A 21,293-nucleotide genomic window follows, 5' to 3' on the forward strand; every position below is an offset into this window, starting at 1 on the left:
ATTTGTAGCCTGATGCCCATTAAACTACAGTCTAGGCCTGTAGCACCCTGAGCGCGGGTAAGCTCATCTGTTCACAGACCACAGGACAGCTCGGAACATCTATGTGGGGCAGGAGCTTGCATGTCTCTTGCAGTAAATGATTAGAAATGCATGTTTAAGAAGCGTCGTGATTTCTGTAGGAGGCAGGTTTTGCCTGGAGTGAGCTTATGCATGCGCATACCCTGCATATTTGTAGGATATAACATACAATATAACATACATTATATGCTTGTATAGCTCGTTGTATTTCTATCAGGTGTTTACAGGTGATCCCAAGAGTGGTCGTGTTTATCTGAGCTAGGAAGGTTTACATGCATGCCCTCCATCCCAAGCTGAACGTGTAAACAGCTCCATCCTTCAGCTACCAGAATTTTCAATATTCCATAATTGAATACTTTCTTACCAGCCCTAGAAAGACAACATACTCTGTCCTGAGCATCTGAAGGAGAACTCTAGTATACATTTAAGGGAGAGTAAGAAATCGTTAGCTTTTCATTTGCATATATTTGCTTGTATATTTGTCTCTGGGGCAAAGACACAACTGGCAAAATCATAAATTCTTATATAGCTTGATTCTTGGTTCTTCCTATCAGTCTTTCTTATAAGTGAAGTACAGCTGATTTACAATGCTCTTTTAATTTCTGCTCTACAGCCAAGTGATTCAGCTACATGTTTTTTCTTTTCATATTTCTTTCCGCTCTAGGTCATTACAAGACACTGAATGTAGCCCCCTGTTCTGTACCGTAGGCGTTCACCTGTTCGTATGCAGCGCTGTGTGAACTGTTTCTCCCTCCCCATCACCTTTCCCTTTGGGTAGCTAGAAGTTTGTTTCCTATACCTGTGAATCTTTCTGTTGTGGAAATAAGTTCATTTGTATCTTTTTTTAGATTCTACATATAAGTGATATCATATGACATTTGTCTTTCTCTGCCTGACTTAATTTAGTATAATAATCTCTAGTTGCATCCAACTTGCCAAAAATGGCATTATTTCATTCATTCATTTTTATGGCTGAGTAATATTCCATCGTGTGCATGTACCACATCTTCTTTGTCCATTCATTTACAGATGGAATATTCATTTACAGTGGAATAACAATGACAGAGCCTCCTGGTCTAGACTGACCTGGAAGGACTTTAAGGAGAAAGCAGACTGAGATGGTCTTGAAGGGTCAGGAGGAGAGGAAGTAGAGAAGGACAGAGGGGCGGGGGGAGGACGGAGGGGCAGGGGTGGAGGACAGAAGGAGAGACAGGAGGGGAGGACGGAGGGGTGATGGAGAGGACGGAGGGGCGGGGGGAGGATGGAGGGAGGGGTGGGGAGGACGGAGGGGCAGTGGGGAGGACAGAGGGAGAGACAGGAGGGGAGGACGGAAGGGTGATGGAGAGGACGGAGGGGCGGGGGGAGGATGGAGGGAGGGGTGGGGAGGACGGAGCGGGGAGGATGGAGGGACATGGGGAAGGACGGAGTGGTCGGGGGAGGACGGAGGGAGGGGCGGGGGGGCACCGGGAGGGCTGGGCGGGTGCTGTGCTGAGCTCACACCAAGGCTGTTCCAGTTGCGTCCTTTGGGCTTTGGAAGAGCAGAGACACTCAGGCTAATTCAGGTGAAAAGAACAAGAAGGGGAGGATACCGTAAGAATTTCAAGAATTTTTTAAAATACAAGAAACAGTCTCAGCAGCCAGATAGCCTCATCTCCTGGAACGGGGTTTGGGAAAAAGGGGCGAGTCCCTGGGCGTCTCCAACCCACCCTCCCCCGTGGACCAGGGACCCTCCCACTGCTGCCTTTCCCTCGGGAAGTGTTCTTTTTGAGTCAAAATAAATTACATGGTGATTATGTTTTATTTGAATCTTTAAACTGCCATTCAAGGCAATAAATATTTAATAACAGGCTACATCATTTTAAATTATATTTAAAAAGTACAGCAAATCTCTGCCTTTCAGAAACAGATTTTTTTAATTCTCTAAAGCAATAGGGTCAAGTAAACATTTTGAAAAATTATTCACTGAATGTCTTACAATTCCTAGAACATTTGTGTCACATTTAACTTAAAATATATATACTTTTCAAATCAGCCTGGCTCTTGTTTACAATAGTATACAGAGAGTAACAGAAAAAAATTACGGAAATATGTCAATATGTAGTCAAAACTGAATTGGTTTTATTAATATATATGTTGTTGGAAAGATATCAGAAAGACATCTGGTATGTTAGCCATTTAATTGAATAATTCAGTTAATTAAATTACTTCTGAGGTATTCTTAAATGCCTTTATATATTCTAAGGACATGTAGGAATAACCCTTTAAAAATTCAGTGGTGAAAAGGGATGTCAGCTGTACATGAGACAATAAGAGGAAGGAGAAAATAACAAAATGAGGGCCCCTTCCACACAATCAGGAGGGATTTTATATATTTTTCATATTTATCATTTGTGCCAAAACCTGAAATAGGTATTACTGTGCCCATCTTACAAATGGAAAAGTTGAGGCTGGTAGGGATTAAATTAGCTACCCAAAGTTGAATAGCTGTGTAATCTTCAGCAAGTTACTTAAGCACATGTTCTCAGCAGACTCACTTTTGTGTTGACGCAGCTCTGATGCTGCTCACAGACTCTCCTCGTGCATGATGGCCTGGACCCTCGCCGTCTGTGTAGACATGGCCCATCCTTCCAGGCCACATTCAAAACCCAGCTCCCAGTACAATGCCCGTCCTGGCCTGGTCACTCTTCTCCCTCTCTGGTGGCCTCCCAGAGGCCTCTGGGCACCGTCCGGAGCTGCAGGTTTCTCCACGGCCACCCCTCCAGGAGACTGGGACCCTGGGGATAGCGCAGACCTCCTCGGAGCCCTAGGCACTTGGATGGTTCTCTGGCCTCTGCATTTCCTTCGGCTGCCCCTCCTCCCCTTCCTCTCCTCAGACACTCCTGTTCCCGGAAGTCTGCCTTAGCTCTCTTCTCTCTCCACCCTCCCGTGGAAGCCAGCTCTATCCCACTGTACAGTGACCTCACAAACCAAGGATGCCAGGAAGACCTCCCTCCTGAGTCCAGTCCCCGCTCCTGAGTCCAGTCCTCCCCCCTGAGTCCAGTCCTCCCTCCTACGTCCAGTCCTCCCCCGTGAGTCAGTCCCCCCTCCTGAGTCCAGTCCTCCCCCCGAGTCCAGTCCTCCCTCCTATGTCCAGTCCTCCCCTGTGAGTCAGTCCCCCCTCCTGAGTCCAGTCCTCTCCCCGAGTCCAGTCCTCCCTCCTACATCCAGTCCTCCCCCGTGAGTCAGTCCCCCCTCCTGAGTCCAGTCCTCCCCCCGAGTCCAGTCCTCCCTCCTACATCCAGTCCTCCCCGTGAGTCAGTCCCCCCTCCTGAGTCCCCTCCCCCCTGAGTCCAGTCCTCCCCGTGAGTCCCCCCCTCCTAAGTCCCTCCCCAGTCAGTCCAGTCGTGAGTCAGTCCCCCTCCCCTGGTCCAGTCCTCCCCCCTGAGTCCAGTCCTCCCTCCTACATCCAGTCCTCCCCCGTGAGTCAGTCCCCCCTCCTGAGTCCAGTCCTCCCCCCTGAGTCCAGTCCTCTCCTGAGTTTAGTCCTCCCTCCTGAGTCCAATCCTCCCCCCTGAGTCTAGTCCTCCCTCCTGAGTCCAGTCCTCCCCTCTGTGTTCAGTCCTCCCCCCTGAGCCCAGTCCTCCCTCCTGAGTCCAGCCCCTTCTCCACACCACAGCCCTAGGAAGGGTTTTCAGTGAACCCACTGCTCTCCTGATCTTGCCCCAGTGCCGCCAGGAAACTGCTGACCAGCAGTGATGGGCGCCTCTGTGTCCAGGGCTGTCTCCATGCCGCTCAGCAGCTGCGCTGCCCTTTCTCTCTGTCCCTCTGTGTCTCCTGCCCCCTCCGTAGGGGATCCTCTGTGAAGCTGTCCGATCCCCATCCTCTCTAGGAGGGTAGCTCTCTCTGCTCCTGTCCTGAGAGATGAGGGCCCTCTGCGCCACTCTGAACATCTCCTGCACAAATGAATCATTCAGCTTATTTATTCAGCACAACCTGTGGGGAGCCCACTTAGCGTGTGAAGACGTCAGAGAAGCAGAAACCTCACCGTGTGAAGGAGGTCTTGCCACACCCCAGTGAGACAGGCAGGCGTGTGTCTGCCTCTTTGGAGACTGGAAAGCCAGGGCATGGAGAACCAGGCCTAGGCAGGGGGTCAAATACCTTGACTGGGGCTACTCAGCCTTGAGATTTTCAGCATATATCCCTGAGTATCTGTCCCTCATAAACAGAATTAAAAGAGCGCCCATCTCCCTGGGTCACTGCAGGGTTTACTGGATCCATATGTGTAAAGATTTTAGGAAACCAGGCACGGAATGAGTGTTCTGTGAGTGCTGCTGGCATTAGCTGACAGTAGGACTCAGCACTCCAGAATCATGTTTACACAGGATTTCCATTATTCCAAAATAATTATTCATCCTTGACACACTGAGGCTCTGCAAGCAACACGAGAGAAATACCCGCCGTCAGAGAAGAGACCGCAAAGAACGCTCGTGGGCGTGGGACTGACCTTGGCTTTTCTGTGCTCACGAGCGCAGACCACCTCATCCTAGACCTTGGGTCTCTGTCAGCAGCTGTGATGGGTGGGCTGGGCCTGGGGCACACCCAACCGGTGTGTTCTTCAGTGTCTGAGCCCCTGTCCCCATTTGTATGAAAACTGGAGAAGTGAAAATGTCAAGTGAAATACCATTAAACAACTTGGAAACCAGCCTCGAGAGAATGTAGTACACCATATTTTATAGATGTGTGTTCATGGAGAGGCCTCGTGGCAAGTAACCAGTTGTCTAGAATAACCTTACACAAAAGACTAAACGTGGTTTAAATCAAGTTAACATCAAAAGGACTGCAAACACTACAGCCACTGCAGGACGTACGAGGTGCCCAGACGCACAGAGTAGCCGAGAACGTCAAAGCCTGCGGGCCCCAGGGGCTCAGGCTGCAGCCTCCCGTCCGTGACTTCCAGTAGCTCATGGAGGTTGAAGCACACGCTGTCATGATCCTCAGTCATCATACCTCCTGCCGCTCTGAGGTCTGCACCTTGGGGAAGACTCGTAGGATGCATTTGAGGTCACCTTCGGGTGCTGTGTGTGCCACAGACTGAGGGGGCTGCAGGGGGCATGAGGAGCAGCCCTGGGAACCCTGTAGACGGTGCACAGGCCTCGGCTCACCTCTCGGCTCAGAGGTGGGCAGAGCCTGCAGGCCTGACCGCTGCCTCCTGCTGAAGCATCTCAGCTCCCGCGCGGTGCCCTGTCCATCAGACTGGCTGAGTCTGCTTCTGCTGTGGTTATCTGCTTTGTTCCTGTGAGTGGCCAGACTGGAAGGCTGAGCTTTCCTGCTGTCAGGTTCTCAGGACACTGAGCTGCCCCCCAAAGCTCAGCCCCCCTCCACTCAGCCCCCCTTAGTGCCCAGGGTCCTTCCCACAGGGCTGTCACTCAGCAGACATTTACCCAGAGCCTACTGTGTCCAAGCTGGCATAGCCACAAGCCACCCGTGGCTCCTGGACTCTTGAAATATGACGAGTGCATCTGAGCAGTTAATTTCAAAATCTCCTTTAATTTTCTTCAATGGCTACGTGTGACTAGTGGCTACTCTATTAGACACTGCAGCTCTAAAAATAGAACAAGCCGTTAGCGCCCGGCCATTGGCTCAGTCCTGCGAAGGAGAAAGTGTGGCAGCCCATAATCATGCTAGGATGTGGTCGGTGCTTTCACTACTAATAAGTGGAGAAAAGGGTGATTTGTTCGTTCGACGACATTCCTCGAGTATCGCTCACACCCAAGGTTCCCTCAGCAGCTGTGGGAAAGGCAGCCGATGCCTGGTAGAGGCTGACGGCAACGCTGAGGAACAGGAGTGAGGGGCGCGATGCTGACACGAACGCCAAGCCCTCGGAGGAGCCCGGACCTGCCCGTGGGTGGTGAGGGCCAGCCCTGGCACTGGCCGCGTTCATGGCTGGGGCTTCCTCTTGGCACCAGATGGCCACTTTTCCCTTAGACTCTCCTGCCTGCTCTGTCCTTCTGGGGCATTCCAGGACCGCGGGAGATGTTTTTTAGAAAGACCCATATGTATCGGTGGACGTGAGCCCAGATGAGTCTGGAGGAGGCTGCAGCTGGGAGGCAGGCTGGCTTCTCCAGCTCTTGGACCACAGCCGCCACAGGTGGGAGAGGAGCAGACACCGCGCTTCCCGAGCTGGGCACGTCCTGTCCTGCTCCCCCCCAGCAGACATGGGGTCCACGTCTGTCATGCTCCCCCACCAGCAGACACGGGGTCCACGTCTGTCCTGCTCCCCCACCAGCAGACACGGGGTCCATGTCTGTCCTGCTCCCCCCCAGCAGATACGGGGTCCACGTCTGTCCTGCTCCCCCACAAGCAGACACGGGGTCCACATCTGTCCTGCTCCCCCACCAGCAGACACGGGGTCCACGTCTGTCCTGCTCCCCCCAAGCAGACACAGGGTCATGTCTGTCCTGGCCCCCCCAGCAGACACGCGGGTCCACATCTGTCCTGCTCCCCCACCAGCAGACACGGGGTCCATGTCTGTCCTGCTCCCCCACCAGCAGACACGGGGTCCACGTCTGTCCTGCTCCCCCCCCAGCAGACACGGGGTCCATGTCTGTCCTGCTCCCCCCCAGCAGATACGGGGTCCAGTCCTGCTCCCCCACAAGCAGACACAGGGTCCTGCTGTCTGTCCTGCACAGACACGTCCCTGTCCTGCTCCCACCACCCAGGTGTCTGCTGCTCGGGTCCCATGTCTGCTCCCCAGCAGACACGGTCCACGTCTGTCCTCCCCCCCCAGCAGACCAGGTCCATGTCTGGTCCTGCTCCCCCCCAGCAGACACGGGGTCCACGTCTGTCCTGCCCCCCCCCCAGCAGACACGGGGTCCACGTCTGTCCTGCTCCCCCCCAGCAGACACGGGGTCCATGTCTGTCCTGCTCCCCCCCAGCAGACACAGGGTCCACGTCTGTCCTGCTCCCCCCCGCAGCAGACACGGTCCACGTGCAGGCGTAGGAGGCTCCACACTCCCCTGTGCATGTCCCAGGGTTTCCTCCCAAGGCTTCACTTGGAAATATTTCAGACCACTGGGTATCGTCGACCAGAACGCATCTGCTGATCACAGAGGGGTCTTCATCCCAGCCCATGCAGCCACAGCGTCTGAGTTTCCCTGGTGGCTCAGACAGTAAAGACTGCCTGCAATGCAGAGAATGCAGGTTCCATCCCTGGGTGGGGAAGATCCCCTGGAGAAGGAAATGGCAACTCACTCCAGTATTCTTGCCTGGAGAATCCCATGGACAGAGGAGTCTGGCAGGCTACAGTCCATGGGGTCACAAAGAGTTGGAGACAACTGAGCGACTAACACTTTCACTTAATCCAGGAGTTGTTTGACATAAGTAGAGTGAAATCTGGCCTGGGGGCTGGGTTGTCATGTCTAAAATTGATACCAGGAACTCGCAGTCTGATTTTGTTTGTAGGTGGAGCACAATTTTATTTATAGTTTACATTAGTAGCTATAAAGAAAAAAAAACTTGAGCATCAAACCATGTTAAACTGGCAGAAGACACTGGAAGCTTGAGGCCGACTAATTCCAGAAAGTTGGAAAAAATGAATCCAGGTGGTTTACAAGATGTAGGAGAAGGAAATAAAGCCAATCCAGGTAAAAAGAGAAGGCAGTCTCCATTCCCCTGCTCTGAACTTTACAACCCCATCATCTCAGGTCTGAGCGTCTGGGAGTTTGGGGTAGCAGAGAGGGAAAGAACCAGCAAGAAGTCCACTGTCATGCTGGGTTCACACCTGCATGATGGGTTCCACCTGCATGCTAGGCTCACACTGGTGTACTGGGATCACACCATCGTGCTGGGTTCACACCAGTGTGCAGGGTTCACACCATTATGCTGGGTTCACACCATCGTGCAGGGTTCACACCATCGTGCAGGGTTCACACTGGCATGCTGGGTTCACACCATTGGCAGACCTTCCCATTGCCCAGTGCAGGTGGGCCGTTCTGAGTAACGTCAAGGTTCGCTGGTTTCCCATCATTGCCTGCATCTGTGTGGACCTGAGGGTGACAGCAGGTCGGCTGTCTGTTCCAGTGAACACCTGCTGTGCAGGTAGCTTTGATGCAGAGCAAACACACTGCAGGTTGTTGCTGAACCGCGAAAGACACCAGGATTCTTGGCCTCCGGAGGAGAATTCAAACCAGGGCCAGAGACGAGGCGTGATCTCTTTGACCCCTTCTGATATCTATGTGAGAAGCTTTCTCTATCTCTGTTATACTTTAATAAAACTTTTTATTACACAAAGCTCTGAGCGATCAAGGCTTGTCTCTGGCCCCAGATTGAATTCTTCTCCTCTGGAGGCCAAGAATCCCGGCGTAGCAACAACCTTTCAACACCCAACAACTTGTTGATGGACAGAGACAAGAGAGAGGAGATTTCGGGAGGTAACAGTAGTCCTCGTGAGCCAGAAGTTCACCAACAGAGCCCAGAAGGACAAGACTACTTATTGCTACACTCACTGACTTATTCAGATAAACACAGAGTGAATACATCAGCAAGTCCACTGAAACCCAGGACAACATCTGGAGGAGATGGGTTGGAATGGAAGTTGGACCTGACCAGTTGTCAGAGGTTGAAACCAGGAGGATATGGTCATTCATGCAATGGAATGTTTGTCCGGGATTATCAACACAGCTTCTCCCCAAATCCACGTAAATGTTCCCATAAGAGAAATCTCAGATATCTGTGTATTTCCTATTAGAAACACTCTCTAGACCAGTATGTGTTTCCTTCAGCTTCTCTGATTACAATAAATATTATCCTGGGGTTGATTGTTGTATTTTTAAGAGATGAGAACAGTCAAGTGGCAGAAGGCCCATCACACTAGGTTCACGTGGAGGCTCTGCCGCCTTCTCTTTGCCCATCTCGTGCCTCCCGCCCCCCTGTGTCCTCCCCACTGAGCCTGCATCACCTTCTCAGGTGCAGCCGTGGTCACGTTATGGATTGCATGAGAGAACTCAGTAACTCCTGCTTGCTGCACTCAACCCCGAGTCCCTGAGCAACCCACAGGCTGCTCCGACCCCACCCAGCTCTCAGGTCCCCGTGCTCACCCCCAGACATCTGTGTATGGCCCTCCAGGCCCATCTCCGGGGCCTCTCCCTGGGGACACCCCAGGCTCCTTGACGCATCACCCCTCTTCTTGTGACGTTGTCCCCTCTCTGCGTTTCAATCAAGTCTGTCACTCTGGGTCTATTCACTCAACAACTACTTGATGAGTGCCCCTGGCCCCCGGCTGCTGGGTGCACCGTGGTAAATAGTGACCAGAGGTCCTAGAGCAGAATTACCACCAGGGCTGAGTCCTGTTGGACCAAAAGTGACCTGAAAAGTGGATCCTCGCCCTCGACCTCTGAGTCTGCTGCCCAGCACAGGCCAGCACAGATGGGGCTGCCAAGATAATGACTCACTGGGTGGGTTTTGACTGAATGAATTCCTGGGCCCAAAAGTAAGCTGATCATGGTTTGCGGGTGTTCGGTGATCAGCTACTGGTTGGGGTCACACACCTCATTTTAGACACATGGAATAATCACCCACAGCAATTTTCCCTGTATGTCTTTTCTCCTCATTCCTTGCAGTACACACACACACACACACACACACACACACACACACACACAGGATTTCCAAGAAGAAAAGGACTACATGTAGCACTTTGGAGAATTGCTCTTTTTCAAGGAAAGGTCATGAGTGCCTACCCTAAGAGTCTTACCCAAGTTTGGGCAGTGCTGGATGCTAGATAAGCCGAGTGCTGTCTGCAGTGCCAGGGTGGGGCTGACAAGTTCTGTAGACTTTGAAACTTGTTCCCATTGATAGATGTTATGGTCCCCTTCTCAGAGTGGTCATTCTCTCTACAGATACAGTATTATCTTGAGAATATTCAAATCCAAATATATCCAGAGCTTTTCCACAACATTTATATTTTCATATTTCACAAAATGTATATGTATTAATGCAGCATGCAGAACTAATTCTTATTTCTATATGCATGGGCTTCCGTTGTGGCTCAGCTGGTAAGAATCCACCTGCAATGTGGGATACCTGGGTTTGATCCCTTGGTTGGCAAGATCCTCTGGAGAAATAGTCTACCCACTCCAGTATTCTCGCCTGGAGAAAGCCATGGACTGCAGTCCATGGGGTTGCAAAGACTCGGACACGCCTGAGCAACTTTCACTTTCTAAATGCGTATGACACTCGGGTGCACTTGGGTGTATTTGGGGAGGCAGTTAGTAAACTCATGTTGTCAGTTACGGGGTGATGCGCATGTGCTTCATAATGTCCTCGGGGGCGCTGCGAGGGTTCCCGGGAGATCACGGGGACGGTGCTGACGGGGGACTGAGAGAGGAGACCCCCGCCCGCTGGGTTTCCATGTGTCACTGCTCCATGCACAGGGGCCGCACATGTGTGACCGCCCGTGTGCACACACCCTCTCTGCATTTGTGCTGAACCCCAGCCTTTCCAACCACGACTCCCGATGCCCCGACACTCGGCGACAGTAACTCAGGTCTTCTCTCTCTTTCTCTCTCTAACAGCGTGTATGGTTGTCCCTTGGCTAAAAAAAGAAAAACACAAGACAAACAGCCCCAAGAGCCTGCTCCCAAGCGGAAACCATTCGCGGTGAAGGCGGACAGCTCGTCGGTGGACGAGTGTTACGACAGCGATGGCTCGGAGGATGCGGACGAGAAGGAGGAGGACGAGGACGAGGAGGATGAGTCCGACGAGGACGAGGAGCAGAGGGAGGACGAGGAGGAGGACGAGGACGGGGACCGCGAGGACGAGGAGGAGATGGACGAGGAGGACGAGGACGAGGAGGACCGCGAGGACGAGGAGGAGGACGAGGACGACGAGGACGAGGAGGAGGACGAGGACGATGACGAGGACAACGGTAATCCTCCGGGGGGCCCGGGGCCCGTGAGCCACGGCCCTGGGCTCAGGCGGCGGGGCAGCGCCGGGAGGCACAGCGGGCCGCGGGGCTCTCACCCTCCGTTTAGAGAATTTCCATCGAGCATCCCTCAGACCTTTTCATTTCAGTCAAGTCGTTATTCAGATTGGTCATCCCCAAATTTGCTGAAATGTCTGCGGTGTGCACGTTTGTGTAGCTTAACAGCTTTCATCCAGAAAGTTCAGTCTGTGTTTTCCCAGCAGCTCCCCCTGAGAGGTCCCGCCCTGAGCCACTCTGGGGGCGGTGGGGTGGACATGGCCCAGCCCGCAGGCCGCCCTGGGAGCTGGAAGCGCGGTGTGACCCCTGCGCACGAGCTGGTGAAGAAGGTTTAGTCCTTCGGCTGCCAAGGCCTTGTGTTAGTGACCAGCGGGTAGGGGTCCAGGAGGAATGCGACTCTGTGAAGTGATGGATTAATCCATCGTCTGCTTCCGTGTGGGAGAACCGTGTTTCTAATCCGGTGAGGCGGACAGGTCAGACGCCCACTGTGCCGGGTGGTGGCATCTTTGGAGCAATAAACTTCAGATGGCTTTGCTTTTGCATCCAGTTTTCTGTTAGTGTCAGACGCAGAAAGACCAGAGTTCAAATGCCAGTCCTTTCTCAGAAGTTGTCTCTTTTCTAGAGAGAAGTAGGTTTCTGAAGAGTGCAGTTCTAGTCTTGACTGCCTTGGAGTTTGCCTCAGAGAAATGGCAAACCACTTTAAAAAGTAACAGGAATCTTTTTTTTTCCCCTTATGCTTCTTCATTGGGCTCAAATCTCTTCGAGAATCTGAATTCTGAGAAATGCTAATTTTCCAACACAAAGGACAGCAGTTTCCATCAGTGGAGAGAGATTTTTCTTAGATCCTGTAGATGTGAGTAGGTTATTGCTAATCCATGGTGTGGACATGAATCAACATTCCTCCTTCAGATGTCATACGAGTTAGTTCCAGGAAACCTGACTTTTGTGAAATAATCCTCGATTGCTCTCATGAGTTAGGTCCTTATGAAAAGACCTTATGAAAACAATTAGACACATTTACATGGATAATGCAGGCGTGCCTACAGGTACCTGTATACACACATACACACACACACACCTCATGGATTGGAACGGGGTCTCCCCAGCTTATTCTCCTTGTCTCATGGTGCAGAGGCAGCCTGGGCATCAGCATGAGGGCACCCCACATGCAGACACCACTCGCTCTGCTGGACAGACTGTCATTAGTGAGAAGATGGAACTTCCATGCTGAGACTTAAAAACAGCAACTCTGGGTCATAAAATAGTGGAATGGGAAAGTTGGAGATCTGACCAGTTTGGAAAATTATTTCTGGACTCTGTATTCAATGTGTATTGCTCTGGGTGAAACCATCCATTGTTGAGGCTGATTCATGATTTGCAGCTTAACCGCGGCTTCGTATGAAGATGGTATAAGATACTGCTCTTCCCTGCTCTTGCTCTGTGTTTCGAAAGCAGTAGACATGAACATCTAAAGTTGCGAAAGTTTGGGTGCCTGATGGATGAGGGTGGGAGAGATGTGCGCATACGGGCGCCTCATCTATCCAAGTGTCTTAATCAGAGTGTAGACTTGGCCCTCCATTTGCTGGGATTAGACTGACAATTTTAGCTTACCTAGGGCTACGGTTTAAATAATCTACTTTAAAAATGCAAAGTAACATATTTTGCAGAAGTGAACAGAGCCTTATTGAAGCAATAGGCTCTAGCTTGTGACTGTACTGGGTTTGTTTAATCAGACTTGAACACTTAGAATTGCTTTAAAAAGTGAGAAAGCAAAGCTAGAGAGAGTTTTCTAGGAAAAGTCAAGTAAGTGGGCATAAAAAAGGTTCATGAAACAGTTGCATGATTATAACATCTGACCACGTGCCATCACCTGGCAGCCAGCACTCAGTGCTCTGCAAACATTGAGTCCATGTCAGAGGCATGTAAGGAAGTTCCAGAAAGAAAAAGCCCAGCAGAAGGATAAATGATCATCTGCTGGCTCCTGGTGTCAGAATTCATGCTCAGCTCTGGATTCCCCAGCTAAGCCCCTTTTAGAATCATTGATTGTGTGAACTTCAAAGGAATCAACTAGAGCTACCAATGAGAGGTTCAGCCAGGCTGCCCATGCTGTGGGTCACTGGACCACCTCTTCTGTTATAAGACAAATATGTCAGTTTGACCAAACATTTTGACAGTAAAGTGTAATCAGTTACTCCCTCTTGGACAGGCTCTCATCAAATCCTACATCCCAAAGAGTCGTTAGCTCAAAGATGGCCCATGTGATGGACCCTGCACCGAAGTTAGGTTATGTTAAGCTCTGGGTGTCACAGGCTCACCTGATTTCTAAGTCAAACAAATGCATCCTTCCTAAGAAGAGCCCACTTCCGAGGCCTGGTTCCTGGAGAATGTTCCACAGAGCTTCTCTGTTCTAGAGAGAAGTCTCCACTGCAGGAGCCCATGAACAGGCGTCCCAAGACCCCGTCTACCCACGTGAACACCTGCCAAGTGGACTGAACAGCAAGAGTTTCCTAACCCAGGGCCAGGAATTTTCAGGAAGGTTGGACCCCAGGAGACATAGCTGGGCCGATGAATCATGTCTTTCACGTGATCAGACTCCTAGCTGTGTCAACTTAGGACAGGCAGGCTTTGAAAGGCATGTGCCCGCCCGGCTCCTGTTTCCCTGTCCTCCCCGTGTGCATTTTGGTTTACCTGATGGCTGAGTTTGCCGGGATCACCACCAGCCAGTGTGAGTTCTGCCCCCAAGGCCACATCTGTAACGTGAGGAGCTCAGTGTGATTGCAGGACAGCCTACATAGTGCGCGTTCCTCCCCTCCGTGTATTGGCAGAAACTGGGCATTTCTGAAAAACTGGGGAAAGTGCCCCTGTGTCTGGTGACCGGGGCGCTGGGTCAGCATCTCGAAGTCGCGCTTGCCTGTCCTGGTTGACACTCCTGGTGACCGTTGCATCGCCAGCCGTCAGCAGATTTTCTCTGAGGGGGGCCTGAGCCTCTTTCTGAGCCAACAGCGCGGACAGTGACTGGTGGTTAAGAGAGGAGGAAGCAAGGCAGGCAGCGTGCAGGGCCGGGGGCCTGGGGGGCACCATGGGGCTGCCCAGGAGGCCTGTCCACACCAGCCAAGGGCCCCCGCCAGAGGAGACCAGGGCTGCCCAGGAGCTGCAGGGATGAAGCTGAGCTGCCCTCAGCCTCAGCAGTGGGTATTAAACCCCAGGCTATTTCTACCAAAAGGATGCTGTTTTCTTTCCCCACCTCTATTATAAATTGAAATGTGGAGTTTACTAAGAGGTTTTGTTACAGAGAAAACAAACGTATACAAACCACCAAGTTATTACATAGGCATCCACTGATTACAGAAGAACTGTTATAACTTGCAAATGAGGTGTTTATTTTAATTCTGAGACTCCTCCGGCAGTGTAGTCACACAGGAACCAAAATATCACTAATAATGTACATTTCCAGTCAGTACAGTCGTGTGCGTACAGTGCATGAGCTTCACGGTGATTGTGTAAGACAGGCGGGGTAGAAACTGCTTCCCTGTCAGTGTGCTAATGAGACAGACACTGAGGCTCATAAAGACTGGATTGTTTTCAGTAAGAGACAGGTGTGTGCTTAGACTCTGCTGGTGGGTTCTCTTTCTTCAGAACTCATGTTCTTTTTATCACATTTTGCCTGTTTCAACAACAGGAAAGGCTAACTGAGTAATTCATTTCAGATTACATTAGATTCATAACTAATTAACCAAAATTATATTTTGTCCAGTCAACCTATCGTAGGCTGGACTTTTGCATGAAGAATTTTATTTTCAAATGCATATGGTGGTTTAAGTCTGTAATTATCAGATTAAAGTTCCCTTGTTATCCTAAAGTTAAGCAAATTATTATCCAGGGGTTGTAGATTATAATAGCAGATTTCATGCATGGTATAGTTAGTACCTTTTCAGAGTCTCATGATTTGAGACATAGAGATTCAGCGGTTATTTAATGCCTGGTAAGTCATGGTCTATTTTCATAGTATAGCCATTTAGCCCACTAAAATGAACACATCTTTAAATAATAGATACACACATATACATGTGTATAAAATAAGCATGTGCATCTATGTCACCTTTTGAGTATATGTGGTATCTGCCTACTGACAAGAAAGAGATTCCGTGAGGAGGAATAGAGGAATGTGCTGTCCAGATGAGAGAAGGCCCTCACATCCACTGTCATCTTTAACACTTAATCATTTCTTAATATATTTTGTTTCCAAAATACATTTGTAAATATGTAAAGTTCTTCGTTTGCTTACCCTTTAATTGAATCTTGGGACTGTCTTGACAATTCAACTTTGAAAACAGTTGATTTGACCAATTGGGTCAAATTAAGTGAAGATGCAAACACCTTCCTTTTCTAGAGATTTCCTGGCTTCGTGTTCTGTGTATGAATCAGCCAAAGATGTGTATGCATGCCTGGAAGTTCATGTCTGAGAGGACTTGAGTGGTTGGAAGGGAGTGTGTGCTGAGGGTGCGTGTGCTGAGGGTGTACACGTACGCGGGCTGCTCTGGGCAGGGGAACAAGCCGGGTGTCGGGGGTGGGGGGCCCGTGGGGCTCAGGGACCGGTGTGCTATTGTCAGGCGGCACAGCTCGTCCCGTCTCCCACCGAGGACCCCCTCACAGGGGGCGGTCAGTGCCCCCCGCTCTGACTCTGGGCTCTGTGTGCACCGCCCGCCTCCACATGCGGTCCCCAACGCACTCCAGCCGCTCCGCAGACACTCATCTGTCTTTGAGAGGAACTCGAGACAAAGCCCACCCCGACAGAAACAACTTTTTTAAATTGCCCAGTTTTCAGGGTGCTTTTTCTTTCACGCAGGGTAATGTACTGTGTGTCACATAATTAAAACATCATGACAACTTGCGATCAGTGGGCTTGAGTTTGGGGCTTCCCAGGCGGCTCGATGGTAAAGAATCCTCCTGCAATGCGGGAGATGCAGGAGACTTGGGTTCAATCCCTGGTCAAGAAGATCCCCTGGAGGAGGAAATGGCAACCCACTCCAGTACCCTTGCCTGGAGCATCCCATGGACAGAGGAGCCTGGCGAGCTACAGTCCGTGGGGTCACAGAGAGTCAGATCCGACTTAGCTACTGAGCACAGGCACACACAGGCTTGAGCTTCCCGAAGGCGAGGACGGAAAGAGGAGGTGAGGGTCTCCCACTGTGGCCCCTGAACCTGCCTCTTGATGTGGAGCTCACACTGATTAGCCAAGTACCCTCTCACATCCTTCCCAGGAAATGGCCCTGATGAGGGAAGTGAGTTGGAACGCAGACAGACTGTGAACATCAGAATTAGCCCACCAGCTTTCTCCCGCAGTCAGCAGAAAAAAAAAGCCATGCGTTCTGAGATCAGCATGGAAACCAAGATGTGTTTAGAAGGCAAGGTCTCAACTGTTCACAGTTGGGAGAAAGAATATAACTTTTTATCTTAAAAATTAATCTCCCCCTTCATCCATGAACATGTTATATTAGGAAGCTTAGTATTCAAATATGGTGAAGCGTATGGCTCTACCACTTAGAAATGAGTGAGGGCAGAATTAGACATTTCTAGATATCTGTCTGTGATAAAAGTTAACTTTCTTCTTTCAAGCTAATTTTACAGAATTAGAAAATATAATTATATCTTATATTTCATGAATTTTCAGATGCTTCAATACAAACCAGAAAATTTGCTAACAAAGTGAAGTCATGTGCGTTTGAGTTTCCATCAACATGTGTAAAGTATGGGAAAAATCTTTTTACATAATAATGAGAAATGGTCGATGTAAGAGAGTAGATCTAATGTGTCTTTACTCGATCTGTTTTTAAAGTCCACTTGGAGGGATGACCAGCTTCTGTCTTTGTCTTCAGTTCAGTTCACTCATTCAGTCGTGCCCGACTCTTTGCGACCCCATGAACCACAGCACACCAGACCTCCCTGTCCATCACCAACTCCCGGAGTTTACCCAAACTCATGTCTGTTGAGTCAGTGAAGCCATCCAACCATCTCATCCTCTGTCGTCCCCTCTTCCTCCTGCCCTCTTTAATTTTTATTCCACCTGCTAGACTGGCAGGGTGTGAAGCAAGGTGGGAAGGCACATCCTGACATGCTAGACACGTCTCTCTCTCTCCCTGGACTTCAGTCTGGTATCCAGAGGTCAGGATGACAATGCCAGCCCTTTGCTCACCTAACTGCCTGCTTGCAAAGCCTAAAGCAGGTGCCATACAGATTGAGGCTGGAGAGAGGTGAGCGGTCCAGAGTGGCTGTGTAGCAACAGATTCAGGTAGTTTTTGCAAGAAACTAGGCTCCCGGGCACAAACTCAAGCCCTTCTGTGATCCTGAGCCCAAGGTCCGTGGTGATGCGGAGCAAACATGCTGTGTCCATCAAGGCTGAGTCACCTTAAAAGACTCAGAGCACGGTGACAGCTCAGTGCAAAAAGTGGAGTGAGTTTCCCGTGCAACAGAAGTGCACAGGGCTCCACGGGGACCCAAAATCTGAACGGGCTCCATTCTTTGCCCCCCAGACATGGTATAGTGTGAAAGAGGAGCGTGTACATGAAAACCTGTACCTAATAGTTCTTCACAAAGGGCAGAATTAGAAGCCATGAGCCAAGAAGGAGGATTTAAAGATTAGAGTTGAAAGCAAGAACTAAAGTTTTCAGATAATGAAGCCTGGTGAGTTTCATATTAGGTTACCAAAGAAAGTGGTAGTGTTTCTGAAAGGTCTTTTCTGTCTGATAGGGATGGAATATGATTGAAGAGGAGAAGAGGGTTCCCGCACCCCCAAGTTCCTCCCAATCATACTTATAGGAGCAGCCACATCAAACCTGTCTGTAAAACAGAAGGACCAAAATTTTCAGACTCCTTTGCACTCCGTAGTTTATAGCATCTGCAGCAATCTTATTCTACTGGGCCAAGAATGTTCAAGGTTGCCCAGTTGATCTGGAAAGTCTCCAAGCTGTGTGTGTGCGTATGCGTGTGTGCATGTGTGTGATATACAGAGAGAGCCAGAGATGCAGTTGGTTAGTGTCCTCTAGTCTGCCTTAGTCTGAAAACTACTGATTTCAAAGCAGCTCTTGTCTGGGTGGGGTATAACAATTCTATTTTGTAGTCCCCAAACATAGATAAACCACAAACCTAAAACGCCATCAAGTAGAAAGGTTCTCAAAGCAGTGAATAAATAAAACTTTATTCACTCACATTTCTGATTAAGATCCCTAATGAATAAAAACTTTAAGAAGCATAATGTGCCCGATCTACACTGAAAAGTGTTGTGCAACTTGGATCCCTTGTGAAAACCATTATTTTTTGCTTCAGTTTATCTCATTTAGCTTGAAAGGCATTTTAAAATCATGCTCCAGCTTAGGAAATGGACATGTAGAATCAATAAGCCATCAGAGCTCTTCTGAGCGGCTGTAGAGACGAGGCATTAGCCTGCACTTCAGACGTGTACGCGAGGTCTGATTAGGGTGGAAGGAGATGCGTGGCTGTGGGCAGGCGACGGGGAGGACCATGCTGCAGATGCGGGGTGGCCTCCCCTCCCCTGCCGCAGCCGCGGACAGCGGGATGCCCCTGGAGACAGGCCTTCTGCCCTCGGGGTGCCCTTCTGTCTGCCCCAGGAGTCGAGGCCACAGGAGCGGTCAGAGCCAGAGCGTCACCTCCAAACCAGGCCGGCTAACCGAAGCCTGCCGCCAGACCCCAGACCTCCCGGAGCTGTTCCCAGACTGCGCAGGGATCTGGTGGTGGGCGGCCCCTGTCGGTCCATGTCGCTTAAACACAAGTGTAAGTTAAATGCACACATAGGTTATAAAAGCCGGAATCAGCGCTCAGCTCCCTCTGTGCTTCCTTGTGCTGGCTCTGCGCTAGCCAGCATGGCAGCCCCTGGCCACGTGTGCTTATTTACATATAAACACCCTGAATTTGAATTTAACTTAAGGAGATTTGCAGCGTGCTCTGTACCACCCGGCTCCCCACCGCCGCCGCCGCCTCCTGGGGTGCACGCCCCACATTCTCCAGTCTCTGCCTGGAGGCCAGCTCCTGGCCGATGTGGCCCGACTCCACCTGATGTGACCTCCGCCCGGGTCTCCTGTCCCTCACGGCCCGGGTCACCCCCGACCGCAGACTTTATGTCGACTTCATCTGCTTCCCTTCCGGCGCCAACGCCGCGATGTCCCTGCTGCCCACCCTCCTCCCAGGGTCACCCGTCTGCCCCAAACAGGGCTCAGTAAGCAGAGGTGGAGGGAAGACACGGCCATGCCCTGTCCGGGTCTCCTAGGCCCGTCAGATCTGGGACACTTGGGACCTCAGCTGGGGACGGGGCACAGACATGCCCTGCGGTATCCTCTCTGACCTTTTTGAAGCTGGAGGAAGCCATCTGGAAAAGCAGTACTTGACCCGATGAACCGACAGACGGAGGCACCCCACACCCTCACCCCACCCCCATCCAGTGCCGCCCCCTCCCACCCCCGTCTGTGCCCCGAGGTCACTCTGGCCCCCACGACGGGGACAATGAGGACAGGCTGTGTGGGTCTGTCTTGTGGGGTTCCTCTCAGGCCAAGGAAGGCTTTCACCAAGGCCAGGAGCTGAGATGGTGAACGTGCAGAAGCCCAGGGCTCGGGGGGAGCCGGGCGTGTTCACCGGGGACCCGGTGCCCAGGGCGCGTCCTGCCGAGCCCAGGACAGTGGGGCGCGGAGGGAAGCATGTGTCCACTGCAGGGACGGAGCCTCCGCAAGAGACACACAGCAGGAGCGAGTCCGGTTCCCGCGAACCAGCTCCTTCCGGGAGCAGCAGGTCGATCCACTCGCTAGCAGACAGGTGTGGAGAGGAGCCCACAGCGGAAACAGCCACAGAAGCAGCAACATACAGCTCGGAAGGGAGGGCTATAAGTGTATTTCGGGTGATTGCACATAATTCACCCACATCATCTCCACCGTGATGGGCTCTGGTGAGGACAGAGAAACTGCTGTCCGACGTGAGCGCAGCAACAGACGGCCGAGGGCCAGGGGCAGCGCTGACGGAGAAGGAAGCTCCTTAGGGGAACCGTCTGTCCTTCCCGATCTGCAGGGGGTCGTCCCCACGTGGCGTCTGGCTCTCCTACCTTTGAGCATCACCTGCATCCCGGCAACTTCGCAGCGGCGGGCAGGTGAAGAGGGGACGATGCCTCGTGAGAGCAAGGCCCCCAGGTGTGGGGGGCTGCCCCCCAGTAGAACACGTGCAGAAGGAGGACTCCCCTGTGCCCGGAAGAGCCTGTGAACTGGTCTCACTAGGCATCAGGGGTCCTCTTGGGCACGCAGTGCAGGGGGACTCTGACCAGCTGGCATGCAGTGTTCTACTTTCCTTAATCAGAAAATAATCCTGGGGAATTCTAAATATTTTTTCACAATCAATAGGGAAGTCTTGTGCCAGATAGCAACCATCCACCTTGAGCAACTTTTAAGAGAGATGCTGAGTATTTTATTAACTTAACCCAGGCACCAGGGCTTCCCTGCGGTCCACCGGGTAAGACTTCCAGACCCCATGCAGGCGGTGTGGGTTCCATCTCTGGTCGGGGAGCTAAGATTCCACCCACGTGTCTCACGGCCAAAAAACCAAAACATAAAACAATACGATAATACAGTCAATAAAGACTTTTAAAATAGATCACATCAAAAATAATAATAATAATAATGTCTTAAGGAAAAAAAACAACAGGCAACTCTCCAGGTCCAGGCTTGCGGTCACTGCGGCCTGTAGGTGCAGCGCTGTGCCTGGCGCCCTGGGGCAGGTCTGACCTATTCTAGGAAATGTATAGCCAGCACTGGACGCTCTGGGATCGCTCAGGGCTGGTGATGGTGAAGAAATGCCTATTGTTTGGAGGAAGAAGAAGAAAGAAGTTGTATGTCTGCATCTAAGAAGAAAATAAGAAGCAGTGGATTCTGGGGGAAAGGCCGAGGGGGCCCCAGGCCAGCTCTCAGAGGCCGATTTATTGCTCTGCCCATCGAGAACCCACCCCGAGTTCTCAGAATTTGCGCTAAGGAACCCGGGACACCCAGGAGAGGGCCCTTCCACTCTTCAAAAGAAACCTCAGTGTCCACCCTGCCCCATGAAGTCCTGGGCTCCCCCTGGGTGCTCAATACAGTAGGGGAGCTGGGGGGCCCTCAGTGAGGTCAGTGGGCCTCTGGTCCACGTGGCCTCTGGCCGCTCTTCCCAGCCTCCGCCCTTCTCACCAGCAGAGGAAGGGTGACCCCAGGAGTGACCTTTCCTACATGAAGGG

General features: G+C 51.3%; 1 protein-coding gene across 24 annotated transcripts in view; it reads left to right on the top strand.

The window, feature by feature from the left end:
- MYT1L (myelin transcription factor 1 like) overlaps window positions 1-21,293 on the top strand; it is a 399,489-nt gene that overhangs the window by 279,545 nt on the left and 98,651 nt on the right. For all 24 annotated transcript variants that reach the window (XM_043452969.1, XM_043452975.1, XM_043452972.1 and 21 more), the window contains one exon: window positions 10,629-10,981. In XM_043452969.1, the coding sequence (XP_043308904.1) occupies window positions 10,629-10,981 (353 nt within the window). The remainder of the gene's footprint in view (window positions 1-10,628; window positions 10,982-21,293) is intronic.

This window comes from Cervus canadensis, chromosome 30 (genome assembly GCF_019320065.1).
Source record: "Cervus canadensis isolate Bull #8, Minnesota chromosome 30, ASM1932006v1, whole genome shotgun sequence".
In the NCBI taxonomy this organism is placed as follows: domain Eukaryota; kingdom Metazoa; phylum Chordata; class Mammalia; order Artiodactyla; family Cervidae; genus Cervus; species Cervus canadensis.